We start from the raw sequence: 15922 nt of genomic DNA, 5'->3' as shown, positions 1-15922 counted from the left end.
GCCTATTATGCTAATGAGTTCCTGCTGGGCTTTTTCTACAAAAAGAGCCCTGGTTGTTGTGATGATAAAATGGGGGAGAGGGGGAGGATGTAACCCATTTTGAGGCCCCGCTGAGGGAAGGAGATTTTAGAAATCAGCGAAGCTATGAGGGAATCCTCTAAAGTGCAGACTTTGGGCCACTTCTCACATCAGGAAGGCCCTGGGTCCCACTTGACGCCCGCGCCTATTATGCTAATGAGTTCCTGCTGGGCTTTTTCTACAAAAAGAGCCCTGGTTGTTGTGATGATAAAATGGGGGAGAGGGGGAGGATGTAACCCATTTTGAGGCCCCGCTGAGGGAAGGAGATTTTAGAAATCAGCGAAGCTATGAGGGAATCCTCTAAAGTGCAGACTTTGGGCCACTTCTCACATCAGGAAGGCCCTGGGTCCCACTTGACGCCCGCGACAGGTCCTGTCAGCCAGATAACCTCTGGGATTTCTGAGCTCAGAGCTTAATTCATGGGTGCAGGTGGGCCCCATTTGGATGGGGACGGCATCATGCAGGGAGACTAGAGGGTAACGTAAGCCTCCCCTGTGTGCCGTTTTCCAGACCTGAAACAGCTCCTGGGGGCTGCTGCGTCTGCCATGGTGGACACTTACATGGATGGCCTACATGTAGGGTTGCCAATACTGGGTTGGAAAATTCCTGGAGATTTGGGGGTTGACCTTCGGGGAAACAGAGTTTTGGGAATGGAGGGACCTCGGTAGGTTATAATGCCATAGAGCCCACCCTCCAAACCTGCCATTTACTCCGGGGAACCTGATTCCTGTTGTCTGCAGATCATTTGTAGTTCTGGGAGATCTCCGGGCCCCACCTGGAGGTTGGCAACCATAACTACGTGTAAATTTCCCCTGTGAGGCAACTAGGAGTTTGCAAGGGATTTTTCAGGTTAGAAAAACAGTGTGGGGGGAGAGTTTAAGTCCTCTTGAGAGCCAGTTTGGTGTAGTGGTTAAGTGTGGGGACTTTAATCTGGGAGAACCGGGTTTGATTCCCCACTCCTCCACTTGCACCTGCTGATGTGACCTTGGGTCAGTCACAAGCTCTGGCACAGCTGTCCTTGAAAAAGAGCAGTTTGTGTCAGAGTTCTCTCAGCCCCACCCACCTCACAGGGTGTCTGTTGTGGGGAGGGGAAGGGAAAGGAGTTTGTAAGCCGCTCTGAGACTCCAAGTGAAGGGCAGGGTATAAATCCAATCTCTTCTTCTTCTCTCTGCCTGTACGCCACACCCCACAATAGGATCCCACACACCTAGGATTTGTTCCAAGCATGGGATTCCCAGCAAACATCTGGCCGACCAGATGCAGGGGAAAACAAGGGCTTGGTGATGCCCAAATCATCCCCAGGTAACTTCTCCTTGCTGTACTTGCTCCATTCCACAAGCATATGAAAAGAGGCGGGAGCTAACATAACATAAGAACATAAGAGATGCCAATGTTGGATCAGGCCAAAGGCCCATCCAACACTCTGTGTCACACAGTGGCCAGAAATACCAGGTGCCATCAGGAGGTCCACCAGTGGAGCCAGGACATTAGAAGCCCTCCCACTGTTGCCCCCTCCCCCCAGCACCAAGAAGACAGAGCATCACTTGCCCCAGAGCCCCTATCTATACCTTGTGGCTAATAGCCACTGATGGACCTCTGCTCCATATGCTTATCTAATTCCCTTTTGAAGCCATCCATGCTTGTAGCCACCACCACTTCCTGTGGCAGTGAAGTCCAAGTGAATTCCGAGTGCGCTCTCCGTCCATGAGCACTAGCGGCCGCTCCTTCCAAAAAGCAGCCTCCCCCCAAAGGGTCTGTAGGAGCTTGTGACCCCACAGGTAGGGCTCTGTGAACCCCCCGAGGGGCTGGAGACCACTAGTTTGAAAGGGTCTAGAAAGAGAATTGCCCTGACCCCAACAGCCCAGGCCGGCTTGATCTCATCAGATCTCAAAAGCTAAGTGGGGTCAGCCCTATTCAGTACTCAGATGGGAGACCACCAAGGGAGTCCTGGGGTTGCTGTGCAGAGGCAGAGAATGACAAACCACCTCTGAATGTCTCCGGCCACCAAAAACCGGCTACAAGTTGACAGCACTGGCCACCATTTGTCAGCAGTGCCCTGACCTGGATAGTCCAGGCTAGGCCGATCACATCAGATCTCAGAAGCTAAGCAGAGTCAGCCCTGGTTAATATTTGGGCAGGAGACCGCTAAGGGAGTCCAGGGTCGCTATGCAGAGGCAGACGACGAAAAACCGCCTCTGAATGTCTCTTGCTTTGAAAACACTATGGGGTATTTGGATGGGAGACCCCTAAGGGAGTCTAGGGTTGCTACGCAGAGGCAGATGATGACAAACTGCCTCTGGATGACTCTGGCATTGAAAAACTCATTCAGGGTCACCGTACGTCCTCTGTGACTCGGCAGCACCGGAAAGAGACCCACTGCTGAATGTATTCTGCCCCTGTCCTCCGCCCCCACTGGATCGCTGCATCCAGGATCATGTTTTTTTAAAAAAGATGACTTTTCTCCAGCAAGTTTTTGAATAACATTTTTTTTAAAAAAAAAACGCACACGCACGCACGCACACACGAAACATCTCCAAAGTAACGCAGGCAGTTGGACATAGAAAGGTGTACATGGGCGAGGGCGACAGAGAGCAGGCAGGAAGACGGGCAGGCACCGGCAAAAAGACAGACGGACAAGCGTGAACAGAGAGTGACCCGTAGACACACACGGACCATGTGGGGGGGGGGCCACAGGAGCCGCCATGCATACGAGGACATGGGATGCACCAATATCCCTCCCCCACCCAATTTGGAGGTGGGGGGAGTGGAAGGGAAGCACCACACACAGCGGCCTCGGGTAAGGGGGTCGACATTAAGGGACGGGGAAAGGAGAGACAAGCAAATCGGTGTCAGGGGTGGGCTTCCCCCCTCCCCCTTTTCTTTAAATAAAAATAAAATAAAATCACGTGTTTTCTCTTGTAAGTAAAATAAACTCAACTCAATAGAAATCTGGGTTCTGTACAGGAGTGAATGGCGATGTGGGGAAGGTGGTCGTTTTAAGATGAGATGAAGGGGGAAGAGGAGTCAATTTACAACTCCCCCACCCCTTTTATTTTATTTTTTTTTGCTGCTGCTTCTTGAGATTTTGTGCTGTTTTTGGGGTGTTTGTATGAGCATCGGCTTTGGAGGGACCTGACTGTGCTTGGAAGAGGATACGATAAAAGGGTGGGGCCCACCGCTCCCCCACACCCCCCCTTTCATGCTGTTCCTACCAGCCTTCCCCCCCACTCCGACCCCTTTCTGAATTACTCGGGCCGGAGGAGTACAGGCTGTACCACCTTCAACTTCATCCCAACCCCACCCACCCCAGACATGCAACGTCCATGAGGAAAACAGCTTAGGCCTCCCGCTGTCGGGATGTGAACAGCCAGACCTGGGGGAGGGGAGGTATATGACTTAATAATCCCCCCTCCAATCCAAGTATTGCCCACTTGAAGGGGTGGTGAGAATTGACGAGGAGGGCCTTTGTTCCCAAACGCTTCATTCACCCAGGTCAGAGCAGGGGAGAGGGGGATGGACCCTAGACCATCTTCGGCTGAGCCGTGGTGCCCCATGCATGCCCCCAAAGAGTGTGGGGGATCTCCTGGAACCCTCGTGGAAGCGATAGGAGATGTGCCGTCCCCTCCCCAGGGAGATGGAAGGCCCCATCAGTCACTCACAGAACAGAGACTTAACAACGGGCTAGCGTTTCGACCCTGGCCTGTGCAATTACCCGGTGCTCGGAGCCGCCTTCGTCAGTGCTAGACCGCGGGCTACTGTCTAGGTGTTTGGCAAAAGTCTTTCCCTGACAGTACCAGCAGTAAAGCGGTTCCCCAGGTTGGCAGGGGTGGAGGGGCTCCCCGACTCGGGGTTGTCATCCAGGGGAGGGGGTCTCCCCCGGGCCGCGCCTGCGAGCGAATCTACCCAGTCCGGCCTCTCCTCCTAGAACCCCTTGATGTGGCAGTAGGCCTCCAGAGCGGACAGGAGGATGTATACCAGCCACAGGCTGATGAAGAAGAGCGTGGCGAGGATTTTGGGGGTCCGGGGCCCACCCAGTTCTCCGCCGATGGGGGCCCGGCGCCGGTACAACAGGATGGCGATGCTGACGAAGGCGAAGATGGTAAAGAGGGTGACCGAGAAGGCCAGGGTTCCCGGCTGGACTCGGAACGGCTGGCCTTTGGAGGCCCAGTAGACGGCTGCGATGGACCAGGCCACCCCGATCCCCAGGAAGACGTTGACGGCGTTGCTGCCCGTCACGTTGCCAATGGAGGCGTCGGCGTACTGGTCTTGGATGGCGGCCACTTTGCTAGCAAAGGTATCTGCACAGAGGAAGCAGAAGAAAAAGAGAGGGTTGGTGGGAACAGATGGCTGGAGGGCGATCATCCAACCTTCCTCTGAGGAAGACAACGATAGTTATAAATGCCTCTCTAAACGGGTTACTGATGACTTGACCAAAAGGTCTGGAAATATCCCCCCCCCCCTCTGTACCATCCAAAATGAAGCTATCTGGGCGTCTCCCTGTCCAATTACTGCTGACCTCTAGTTCTCAACAGATAGTTAGCGGTGTTAGGGAGGTCCACCCCCTTGCATTTCACCTATTAAAAGAGGGGTGTGCTTGTGGACATCCATGCCCTGCAAGAGTTACTACCTTTCCGCAGGGAATGCAAGGCAAAGATGCTCCGCCAGGCGTTTGGTTGAGGACAGCAAGGGGGCAGTATGAAATGTGGCACTCTCACACCCCCTTTACATCCCATAACCCCTCCCCCCCCAAGGGCGTGGGTCTGTGGAAGCTGAAATGTTTTCTTCCGCCATCTTGGATTGTGTACTGCTTTACTTGTTGATATGTTTTAGGTATTTTTCACTGGTGGTTTCAAATTAAACTATTGTATTTGTTTCTGTGGTTAAGTTGCCCTGAGCCCTGCTTGCAGGGAAGGGTGGTCTAATAAATCAAAAATAACAACAACAATTGCAATGAACACCCTGATTCTCCCTCCAGAGACTATGCGAGACCATAAGAGCTGCCATGTTGGATCAGACCAGTGGTCCATCTAATCCAGCCTCCTGTCTCACACGCTGGCCAACCAGTTCCTCAGCAGGGCCCAACAGGACCTAGAGGCCGAGACCTTCCCATGACGTTGACTCCTGAGTCCAGGCTCAGGGATTCAGAGGTTGACTGCCTCTGAACACGGAGGTTCCTTTTAGTCACTGTGGCTAGTAGCCACTGATAGACCTATCCTTCATGAATCTATCTAATCCCCTTTTCAAGCTGTTTATTCCTGTGGCCATCCTCTGGCAGCGAATTCCACATTTTAATCACTTTGTGTAAAGAGGTATTTCCTTTTGTCCATCCTGAAGCTACTGCCCATCACCTTTGTTGGATGCCCTTGAGCTCTAGTGTTTCGGGACAGGGAGAAAAATGTGTCTTTGTCAACTCTCTCCACCCCATGGCCAACCAAATACCCCTGGAAGGCCTACAGGCAGGGCACTTCCACCTGCTGCTGCTCTGTATTGCAGGGGGTTTCTGCCTCTGAATATGGAGGTTCTCTTTAGTCATCTCTGGTAGCCATTGCTGGATGTCTCCTTCATGAATCTGCCTAATCCCCTTTTAATGCCATCTATGCACACCCCCTTCACCATGTACAGGCAGGGCACTTCTACCTGCTGCTGTTCTGTATTGCAGGGGGTTTCTGCCTCTGAATATGGAGGTTCTCTTTAGTCATCTCTGGTAGCCATTGCTGGATGTCTCCTTCATGAATCTGCCTAATCCCCTTTTAATGCCATCTATGCACACACCCTTCACCATGTCCACAAGCCGTGAGTTCCACAATTTAGTTGGCCTCCCTGCATAGAAGTTGCCCCGACTATTTGCCCTGTGTGGAGTTTGGTACTATATGAATCTGGTACGGTTCCAGTACCATCAGTTCGGCTTATAGGGGGTCTGAATTGCTACACTTCATGCACCATCTTTTAATTGTTTAAAGGGTTTTAGCTGTTTTAAGAATTAATTATATTATCGGTTTTAATTGTTTATGCCCTTTATTTTTACCCCTCAGCCCATTTTGGGAAGGGCGGGATATAAGTTTAACAAATAATAACAAAATAAATAGTTAATTACTGAATACCGACAGAGCCCTTTCGCCTGGGTGTCGGTAGGCAGTCACTTCCCTATGTAAAAAAAAATGTGGCCCTAGATAGGCAATTAACTGTGTATGTAAACCGCTCAGAGACCCTTTGGGGTTCGAGTGGTATAGAAACTGAAATAAATAATAAATAAATAATAAGTACTTCCTCTTGTCGATTTTGAATCTGCTTCCCATTAACTTCACTGGGTGCCCCTGGATTTTAGTATTATGTGAGAGGGGGGGAAAGTTTTTCTATCTACTCTGTCCACCCATGCATAAATTCAGAAACCTCGATCATTTTACCCCTTAGTCCCCACCCATGCTAGTGGCTGGGGGGTAGGGCTGCCAATTCCAACACTATATGGTTTAGTCATTTATCCTCTAAATGAAGAAGTCAGAAACGCCTCAGCCTTTTCTTGTAAGGAAGAGGCCCCAGCCTCAACCATCTCACTGCTTACTAGAGTTGTCAATACTGGCTTGGGAAATTTCTGGTAGTTTGAGGGTGGGGCCTGGGAGAGGTGGAGTTTGGGGAGGGGAGGGGCCTCGGGAGGGGAGAGGCCTCATCAGGGTACACTGCCATGGAGTCCACCCTCCAAAGCCGCCATTTTCTCCAGGGAGACGGATCTCCGTAGTCTGGAGAACAGTTGTAATTCCAGATACTTTATGAACAAATAGCAGTGATCTCTACCCCCTGTGGAAGCCCATTGTTTAGTTACTCCCACTGTCAAAAAAAATCAGTTTACTCTCATTCTGCTTTCTGTTGTTTAACCAGTTTCTAATTCAGGTAGAAGACCTGTCCTCTTATCGACTAGGTTTATTCGAGAGCCTCTGGTGAGGGACTTTTTGGTATCTAATGTCTGCTAGGTCACACTCGTCTCTGTGTTTGTCAAACCACTGGGAAAAAAACTCCAGGAGTAGCAGTGATCTCTACCCCCTGTGGAAGCCCATTGTTTAGTTACTCCCACTGTCAAAAAAAATCAGTTTACTCTCATTCTGCTTCCTGTTGTTTAACCAGTTTCTAATTCAGGAGAAGACCTGTCCTCTTATCGACTAGGTTTATTCGAGAGCCTCTGGTGAGGGACTTTTTGGTATCTAATGTCTGCTAGGTCACACTTGTCTATGTGTTTGTCAAACCACTGGGGAAAAAACTCCAGGAGGTTGGTGAGGCAGGACTCCTCGGTCAATTTCCATGCTGATTTTCCCTCAGGAGGCCTTGTTTCTCTATACTTACTAAATCAATGTTTAATAACAGTTCCCATCAATTTACCTGGAATAAACATTAGGCTAATTGGCCTGTAATTTCCTGGATCTCCTCTGGTTTGTTTGTTTTTTAAAATCGGCATTACGGTTCATAGAATCATAGAATGTTAGAGTTGGAAGGTACCTTACAGGTCATCTAGTCCAACCCCCTGCACTCTGCAGGAGCATAGCCGAAAGAGAACCCTACAACATACCCGAAAGATGGTCGTCCAGCCTCTGCTTAAAAACGTCCAGTGAAGGAGCATCCACCACCTCCTGAGGCAGTCTGTTCCACTGCTCAACCACTCTTACAGTTAGGAGGTTTCTCCTGATATTTAGCCGGTATCGACTCCCTTGTAATTTCCACCCATTAGATCTAGTCTTGCAATCTGGAGCAAGAGAGAATAGATCTGCTCCATCTTCTACATGACAGCCCTTCAAATATTTGAAGACTGCAATCATGTCCCCTCTAAGCCTTCTCTTTCCTAGGCTAAACATACCCAACTCTTTCAGCCTTTCCTCGTAGGAAACCCTCTCCAATTCCAACCCTCTCACCATCCTGGTTGCCGTATTCTGGACACATTCAAGCTTGTCAACAACTTTCCTAAAATGTGGTGCCCAAAACTGGACACAGTACTCCAGGTGAGGCCTAACCATAGCAGAATAGAGCGGAACTACCACCTCCCATGATCTGGACACAATCTGGAAGGTTGATAACTTCTAGACCAATTTTAGTGTCCATTTGCTTATTTTGGTTAGCAGACCAACAGTTTCGCATCTGAGTTCCTTAAGAACCTTTGGTGAACGGCCATCCAGATCCAGTGACTTAATAGTTTTTTAAAATTGTACACAATCCTAAGAATTTCCTCTCTCATCTCTTCTAAGAGACCCCCAGTGCCTTCTGCTGCTATGCAATATTAAAGGGACTTCACTGCCTGCTAACAGATTTATTTTGGCAGAAACTTTCATGGATTACACTTCACCAGATGCATGAAGTGTTATCCATGGATGGTAGATGGCTACATACACTTGAGGGGGAAAATTAGGAACAGTGAAGCCCAAAGGTCTTGGAATGCATGAGATACACAGTCTGTGACAACATAGTACCCTTGGCTTCACAGGTGTGATGAGTCAGAAAAGCTTTTTCTTGATTTAAACCTCAATGAACATAACCAACTTTGATCACCTCTATTGTGAAAGGTTGTAGAAGAAGAAGGTTGGATTTATACCCCGCCCTTCACTACTCGAAGGAGTCTCAGAGCGGTTTACAATCCCTTTCCCTTCCCCTCCCCACAACAGATACCTGAGGTAGGTGAGGCCGAGAGGGCTTTCTCGAGAACAGCCCTTGAGAGAACAGCTGAGAGAACTTGTGACTGATCCAAGGTCACACCAGCAGCTGCATGTGGAGGAGTGGGGAATCAAACCTGGTTCTCCCAGATTAGAGTCCGCACTCCTAATCACTACACCAAACTGGTGTAGTCAGGGCCGGCTCACCCACTAGGCGAACTAGGCATTCGCCTAGAGTGCTGGGCCCTGGATGGGGCGCAGAGCTGTGCCTCCCCCCTGCCGCCAAAAGCCCGCAAGCAGCTCTCCAAGTGTCAGCACTTCGCTAATTGGGGAGAGGCATCCGGTGAGCATCAGCAGGGTTTAATGACAGAGTCCACTGTTTTCTCCAGAGGGACTGATCTCTGCTACCTGAAGAGCATTTGTATGTTTGAGTTATCTGTAGTCCTCACCTGGAGAGTGGTAACCATTGTTACCCTATGAGGTATGTTATGCTACTGAAAATTCCAACTGCCTTGCGGGAGGGGGGAGTTTGAGGTGTGGAATGGACTGAAGTCCAATCAGCTTCCATATGCAAAAGACCAGGTTGTCGCAGCAGTTGTGGAGTGGGCGGGACCCGGGCTTTGCCTTCTGATTGGTGGCGATATATGCTGAGGAGCAGTGCCATCAGCCATACACTAAGGGAGTGCATTTTAGAATTAGAACTTTGGCACTCACTATTCAATTATATATAAGGAGAGATCTCCAGACTACAGAGATCAGCTCCCCAGGGGAAAAAATAGCAGCTTTGGAGTAGTGGACTCATGGAAATCACATCCCTGCTGACCTTTCTCCCCTACATAAACTCCACCCCCTAATCTCCAGGAATTTCCCAACCTTACTGGACCTTGCATTAGGTGGTCCTTTTTACCCCTACCATTTGTGTGCCGCCCATCCCATACATTTAACGAAACACCTCCGTTGCATGAAAGCATCAGCTGCCATATGTTTCTGCCTTTTAAAAAATTATGCTTGCTTTCATGCCCGCCCCCCCAGACGCCCATAGCGACATCATCCCATTCTGCCGTCTCCCATTCATAGCTCTCTACGATCTTTCACTCTCCACCCTGTAGCATACATTTTGTCCTTTAAGCACTTTAGGAGATTAACTTTTTACATATATACGGAAGCCTGAATCTTATCGCCTTTCTCCACCAACTCATTGACAGCGGTTTCTCGTTTCTAATCCTGTTCTCCAGACAGCCGGTTAAATACAATGGCGTCTCCCCCCCCCCCTCCTGCCGCCGGCTTTGCTCAGTCACATGTTCAAGAAGTCAAATTTTCTGCTCTTTCATCCAATTCATTAATATGTACACAAGGCTGGCCCCGAGCTCTGGTGTGCATCCTAAATAGCTATAGCAGAGTTAGGATTTTCAAAATCTCTTTGACAACGGGAAAGAGGGGGCATCCAATGACCATCCGGAGAGTGGGTAGACTGGCCTTTATCTGGATCCCGGTCCTAGTGCCATCCACCCGCAGGGCCTGCCACGAGCTAGGTCTTGGTGCCAAGAGGATTCCCCACCCTAACAAGCCCCTGGTTCCCCCCTCCCCATCTTAGTGGTTTATTGGATTGGGCAGTGTCCTGCCACAGAGTAAACTGGGAGATAAAAGAAGACATGAAACTTTTTTCAGGTTTTGCAAATTTGAAAGCAGTCCCGAGATGTTTAAAAGCAAACACACAAACTATGTTCTTAAGTGCAGGTAAGAAGAAGAGAGGAGACTGGATTTATACCCCGCCCTTCACTCAGAGTCTCAGAGCGGTTTACAATCTCCTTTCCCTTCCCCTCCCCACAACAGACACCCTGTGAGGTAGGTGGGGCTGAGAGAGCTCTTTTGAGGACTGCTCATGAGAGAACTCTAGCAGAACTGTGGCTTGTAGGGTTGCCAGCCTCCAGGTGGGGCCTCCCACTTCTACAAATGATCTCCAGCTGACAGAGATCAGCTCCTCTGGAGAAATTGGCTGCTTTGAAGGATGATGGACTGTATGGCATTGTACCATGCTGAGGCCCCTCCACTCCCCAAACCCCACCCTCTCTTGGCTCCACCCCCAAAGTCTCCAGGTATTTTCTAACCCAGACCTGGCAACCCTAATGGCTTTCCCAAGGCCATCCAGCAGCTGCAAGTGGAGGAGTGGGGAATCAAACCTGGTTCCCCCAGATTAGAGTCTGTGCCCTTAACCCCTGCACTACACTAAACCCTGACCTGAACGACCCCAACTAGCTTGATCTTCTCAGATCTCAGAAACTAAGCAGGGTCAGCTCTGGTTAGCACTTGGATGGGAGACCTCCAAGGGTGTCCAGGGTTGCTACGCAGAGGCAGGCAGCAGTGAACCACCTCTGCAGATGTCTTGCCTTGAAAATTCTATGGGGTTGCCATAGGCTGGCTGCTATTTGATGGCACTTTATACCACCACTCAAGTTCGGCTGGTCAGATCTTGGTAGCTAAGTAGGGATGGCCTTGGTTAGTACTTGGAGGGGAGACCACCAAAGAAGTCCAGGGCTGCTATGCAGAGGCAGAAGAAGAAGAGATTGGATTTATACCCCGCCCTTCACTACCCAAAGGAGTCTCAGAGTGGCTTACAAACCCCTTTCCCTTCCCCTCCCCACAACAGACACCCTGTGAGGGAGGTGGGGCTGAGAGAGCTCTTGACAGAAACGGCTCTTTTTCAAGAACAGCTCTTATCAGAACTGTGGCTTGCCCAAGGTCATCCAGCCAGGTGCAAGTGGAGGAGTGGGGAATCAAACCCGGTTCTCCCAGATTAGAGTCCACACACTTAACCACTACACCAAACTGGCACTACACCAAACAGGCAATGGCAAGCCACCTTTGAATGTCTCTTGCCTTGGAAACCCTACGGGGGGTCCCCATAAGTCACCTGTGACTTGACGGCACTTTCCATCTCCAAGTAGAACTGAAGTGGTTTGAAGGAAACGTAACTTGAGGAGCGACCCTAGGCAGGTCTCCTTCAGAGTAAGTCCTATTTCATTCAAGGGGTCTTACTCCCCAGGAAAGTGTTCTTGGTGGGGAAAGGGCCAGGATGGGGCATGATGTCTTTTTTGTGAGGGAACAATTTCCCGCCAAAATTGAGCAGGGCGGGAGAGCACATGACCCAGTCACTTTGCCAAAGACGGTGTGGTCAACGCCTGCAGAGGTGACCTCTTGGGAATCCTTTGTATGCCTCCTTGAAGAGAAATATACAATAAACTAGTTTTAAGCCAGAACAGTCGCCATGATTTCCATTCTCCTGCTCCAAGAAGCTATGGGAATTATAATATTCGTAAGGGTATTCGGACAGTCCAGAACCCCTCTTCAAACAACAACTGCTGGACGACTAAAAGGGAACCTCCACATTCAGAGGCAACAAACCTCTCAATATCAGAGCTAGGGTTTGGGTGGCCAACCTCCAGGTGGGGCCTGGGCACCTCCTGGAATTACGACTGAGCTCCAGAGGAGAGATCACTTCCCCTCGATAAGATGGCTGCTTTAGAGGGAGGACTCTGTGGCATTGTACTCCGCTGAGGTCCCTCCCCTCCCCAGACTTTGCTGTCCCCAGGATCCACCCCCAAATCTCCAGAAATTCCCCAACCCACAGTTAGCAACTCTTAGCTAGGGGGCAATATCACAGAAAAGACCTCAGGCTCTATGCCATCTTTCTTAGCCCTCTAGGGCAACTTGTCGAGGCCACTGTGTGAAACAGGATGCTGGACGAGATGGCCCACTGGTCTGATCCAGCAGGGCCCTTCTTACGTTCAAGCCCCATTGTTTCTTGGGAGGACAGGAAAACTGGTACGTGCGTCTGAGACAAAAATCAGTCAAATCATAGAGTTGGAAGCGACCTCCAGGGTCATCTAGTCCAACCCCCTGCACAATGCAGGAAATTCACAAATACCTCCCCACCACCCCCCCCTCCAGTGACCCCTGCTCTATGCCCAGAAGAGGTTAAAAAAACCCCAACCCTCCAGGATCCCTGGCCAAACTGGCCAGGAGAACTTTGCTTCCTGATTCCAAAAAGGGCGTTCAGCATTTCCCTGGCCCTTTCTTACACACCCAAGGAAATGCTGATTGCCACTTTGGGGTCAGGAAGCAATTGTTCTTCAGGCCAGTTTGGCTGGGGATCCTGGAGGGGGGTTTCTTTGCCCTCTTCTGGGCATACAGCAGGCAGGGGTCACTAGGGGTGGGAGGGAGGTATTCGTGAATTTAACAAACAGTAATGAGGCAAACGTGAAGAGATTAAGACTAATAGTGCTCATTTGCCTAGACAACTGGAAGCAGCAATGCCATCTAGAGAGAGCCCACCTACGGCTCAATATCGTGTGAGAGGGAGAAACGAGAGGTGAAAGGCAGGGGTTTCACATCCTGCTTGTGAGCTTCCAGCAGCATCTGAGTGGCCTCCGTGTGAAGGCGGCACTGGATGGTTGGCTGGACACCACGGTTTTTATGTTAATTGCTGCTGTTTCCTGTCTTTTGTTGCTCTCACACAGAAATTGAGTGAGTGAAGGATTTCCTGCCAAAGTATCTCCATGCCAGGAAAAGCTTCACGCGCAGCCATGTAATCTTGGCATATGCGGGATAACCAGACAGAACAGGCTGGGCTCGTTCAGAAAGAGGTCTCCAATTCTAGTCTGCGTGGCTGGTCCAACCACCCCCCCCCACACACACACAACACATCCCGCCGTGTTTCCACACTGCGTCCCTGCCCTTGATGCCCAACACTCTCCTCACTAACCAGGCACAGAGGTGCCCAGGGCCACAAAAACCACTGCCGTGACGGAGTCTTTGAGACCGATGGTGCAGCCAAAGTGGGAGGCCAGGTCCCCCGTGAGAGCGGTGAGCACCCCGATGAGACAGATGGAGACGAAAAAGCAGGCCCAGCCACACCAGTATTCGGTGGGTGGCACAAAGGCAAAGAGAACTTTCCAGAAAACCGTCAGGAAGTGCATGATGTAGTCAAAGCAGGACGGGAGGCGCTCCTCGCCCGAGTCATCATCTTCGTCATCACCTGTGGGGGACAGCAGAGAGACACGGAATGAACCAACACGGATAGTTTAATCTTATCTATCACCCATCGTTTTAAGGGTGGATACCTGGAAGTGATGTCACCCTGCCAGTGTTACACTCTAGGATCTGGGGAAAACTCTATGGTTTTATCATAGAGTTTTGGTCAAATTCTAGAGCTTCATGTCAGTGATGTCACATCATTTCCTGGTATTTGCTGGAAGTGACATCATGCCAACAGTGTAATGAAGAAGAAGAGGAGAAGAGATTGGTCCACTACACCAAACTGGCTCTCTTTTCCAGCTATTTTTTCCTCACTACCACTCTGAGGGGTGATGGGCAAATAAGAGGAAGGCTGGGAGATCTTCCTACTCCTGGTTTACTTTTTAAAACACAGTTTGAGGGGATCACTGGATGAGGGAATACTGGGGTTCCTTGGGTGAGGGTATTCCAGTGAGGTCACTCTGAGAAACTTATTTGGGGTAGGATTGCCAGGTCCCCACTGGCCACTGGGGGGGGCAGGAGGTAGGGTTGCCAGATCCAGGGTGGGAAACTTCTGGAGATTTGGGAATGGGACCTGGGGAGGACAAGGACCTCAGTGGGGTACATTGCCACAGAGTCCACCCTCTAAAGCCTCCATTTCCTCCAGGGGAACTGACGCGCTGTAATTCCAGGAGATCCCCAGGTCCCACCTGGAGGATGGCATCCCTGGGGGGGTCTCCCACACCTCACAATGCTTAGCTATTCTACTTCTGCTCATATCGTAGGGTTGCCAGCTCCAGGTTGGGAAATACCTCAAGATTTGGGGTGTGTGGGGCCTGAGGAGGGTTGGGTTTGGGGAGAGGAGGGGCCTCAGCCGGATACAGTGCCACAGAGTCCATCTTCCAAACTTTCCGTTCTCTCCCAGGGGAGCTGATCTCTGTCACCTGGAGATCAGTTGTAATAGCGGGAGAGCTCCAGGAGCTACCTGGAGGTTGGCAACTTTAACGATTAGCCACAGCCTTTTGGACTAGGCCTGGGAAGGCCTCAGATTTCTGCTTCCTATAAAAAAACTTTCATGACTTTGGGCCAATCATTCTCTCGCGGCCTAAACTATATCCCCAGGTTGTTGTGAAGATAAAACGGAGGATAAAACACAGGTACACCCTCCCCCGAGCTCCTTGGAGGAAGGGCAGAAAGAATGCACAAAAGGTAGGGTTGCCAGGTCCCCCCTGGAGATAGAGGGGTAGGGATGCCAGCTCCAGGTTGGGAAATTCCTGGAGATTTGGGGAAGGAGCCTGGGGAGGACAGAAGAAGAAGAGATTGGATTTATGCCCCGCCCTTCACTACCCAATGGAGTCTCAGAGCGATTTACAATCTCTTTTCCCTTCCCCTCCCCACAACAGACACCCTGTGAGGTAGGTGGGGCTGAGAGAGCTCTCTCGAGAACTGCCCTTGAGAGAACAGCTCTGAAAGCACTTGTGACTGACCCAAGGTCACACCAGAAGCTGCATGTGGAGGAGTGGGGAATCAAACCTGGTTCTTCCAGATTTAGGGTTGCCAAATCGGAAGTTCTTACTGGGGGGGGGGGATCGTCCGGCCGGTCCAGGAGCTGCTGTGGGAGGCGCGCCGCCAGGACGTCACCTTTTTTCCAGGACGTCACCGGAAGTGACGTCACACGCTGGGCGGGGCCACGCCGTTTGAGGGGAAAACAAAGAGTTTTCCCCTCAAATGGCGTGGCTCCGCCCCCAGCGTGCGACGTCACTTCCGGGTGACGCGCACGCGGGGGTGGGGTTTCCCCCGGGCCCCGATTCCGGCACGCCGGGAATCGGGGCTCCGAAACGGGGGATTCCCCGCCCCCCGGCTGCATTTGGCAGCCCTATCCAGATTAGAGTCTGCACTCCTAATCACTACACCAAGCTGGACCTCAGTGAGGCACAATGCCACAGAGTCCATCCTCCAAAGCATCCATTTTCTCCAGAGGAACCAATCTCTGTAGTCTGGAAATGAGCTGAAATCCCGGGGGATCCCCAGGTGCTACCTGGAGGCCGGCATAACCAACTAAAGGTAAGTTTGGTAATGGCAGAAGTAGGCCCAGGCCTACCTGAGACAGCAGATCTTTGAGGTAACATTAAAATGAAGTAAAATATCAATTATTTAGTTCATCGTCCTCATATTTTTTACCACAGAGCAGATGGGGGTGGGTG

General features: G+C 50.7%; 1 protein-coding gene across 6 annotated transcripts in view; it reads right to left on the bottom strand.

Moving 5' to 3' along the window:
• Positions 1 to 3999: 3999 nt before the first annotated feature.
• The window catches only part of LOC107115194 (sodium/calcium exchanger 1-like), a 25706-nt gene continuing 13783 nt past the window's right edge, over positions 4000 to 15922 (bottom strand). For all 6 annotated transcript variants that reach the window (XM_015416829.1, XM_015416830.1, XM_015416832.1 and 3 more), the window contains 2 exons: positions 13468 to 13740; positions 4000 to 4376 (listed from right to left, as the gene is read on the bottom strand). In XM_015416829.1, coding sequence (XP_015272315.1) covers positions 4000 to 4376; positions 13468 to 13740 — 650 coding nt within the window. The remainder of the gene's footprint in view (positions 4377 to 13467; positions 13741 to 15922) is intronic.

The sequence above is a fragment of the Gekko japonicus genome, unplaced genomic scaffold (genome assembly GCF_001447785.1).
Source record: "Gekko japonicus isolate JY-2015 unplaced genomic scaffold, Gekko_japonicus_V1.1 scaffold248, whole genome shotgun sequence".
Lineage (NCBI taxonomy): Eukaryota > Metazoa > Chordata > Lepidosauria > Squamata > Gekkonidae > Gekko > Gekko japonicus.
The sequence above is the reverse complement of the archived record's forward strand: the minus strand, read 5'-3'. Positions and strand labels throughout refer to the sequence as shown.